We start from the raw sequence: 411 nt of genomic DNA on the forward strand, positions 1-411 counted from the left end.
ACCCTCCCGAGTCCAGCCGCGACGCGAGGACGATGCTCAAGCCCCCAGGAGATGCACCACGGACAGTATTCCGTGTCTGGGCATGCGCTTCCAACATCGTCTCTCCTTTAGCTCCATCATCTCCCATGCGCGGCCGCTGTAGCTTTAATGCGAGCTCGTGAGTGCGTTTTAAATCCCCCGGCATCTCAAATAGTCCTAGAATTTCAGGGCTTCCTCCCTGTTTGGCCCAGATGCTAAAATCTTCCAAGGTGACATTCCCTCGGCACCGTGCTCCGTCATCTTAAACTCTGGCGTGGGCGATGGAAAGTCAGAGGAGAAATGGGCCTGGCACCATTTGGCACTAAGAGAGGCATTGCAGTTGTATGTGCAATTAGGTCAAAATCTGCAACAGCAACTTGACAATGCATACGA

The 411-nt window shown here is 53.3% G+C and overlaps 2 protein-coding genes across 2 annotated transcripts in view; both read right to left on the minus strand.

Moving 5' to 3' along the window:
• Positions 1 to 184, minus strand: part of LOC119594333 (heat shock 70 kDa protein 12A-like) — a gene marked incomplete at its 3' end in the record, with an annotated part of 15,558 nt that extends 15,374 nt beyond the window's left edge. Inside the window, 1 exon segment of the mRNA XM_037943392.1 lies at positions 3 to 184. Coding sequence (XP_037799320.1) covers positions 3 to 184 — 182 coding nt within the window.
• An 11-nt stretch (positions 185 to 195) lies between these two features.
• Positions 196 to 411, minus strand: part of LOC119594334 (geranylgeranyl transferase type-2 subunit alpha-like) — a 20,635-nt gene continuing 20,419 nt past the window's right edge. Inside the window, exon 4 of the mRNA XM_037943393.1 lies at positions 196 to 340. Coding sequence (XP_037799321.1) covers positions 196 to 340 — 145 coding nt within the window. The remainder of the gene's footprint in view (positions 341 to 411) is intronic.

This window comes from Penaeus monodon, chromosome 33 (assembly GCF_015228065.2).
Source record: "Penaeus monodon isolate SGIC_2016 chromosome 33, NSTDA_Pmon_1, whole genome shotgun sequence".
In the NCBI taxonomy this organism is placed as follows: Eukaryota; Metazoa; Arthropoda; class Malacostraca; order Decapoda; family Penaeidae; genus Penaeus; species Penaeus monodon.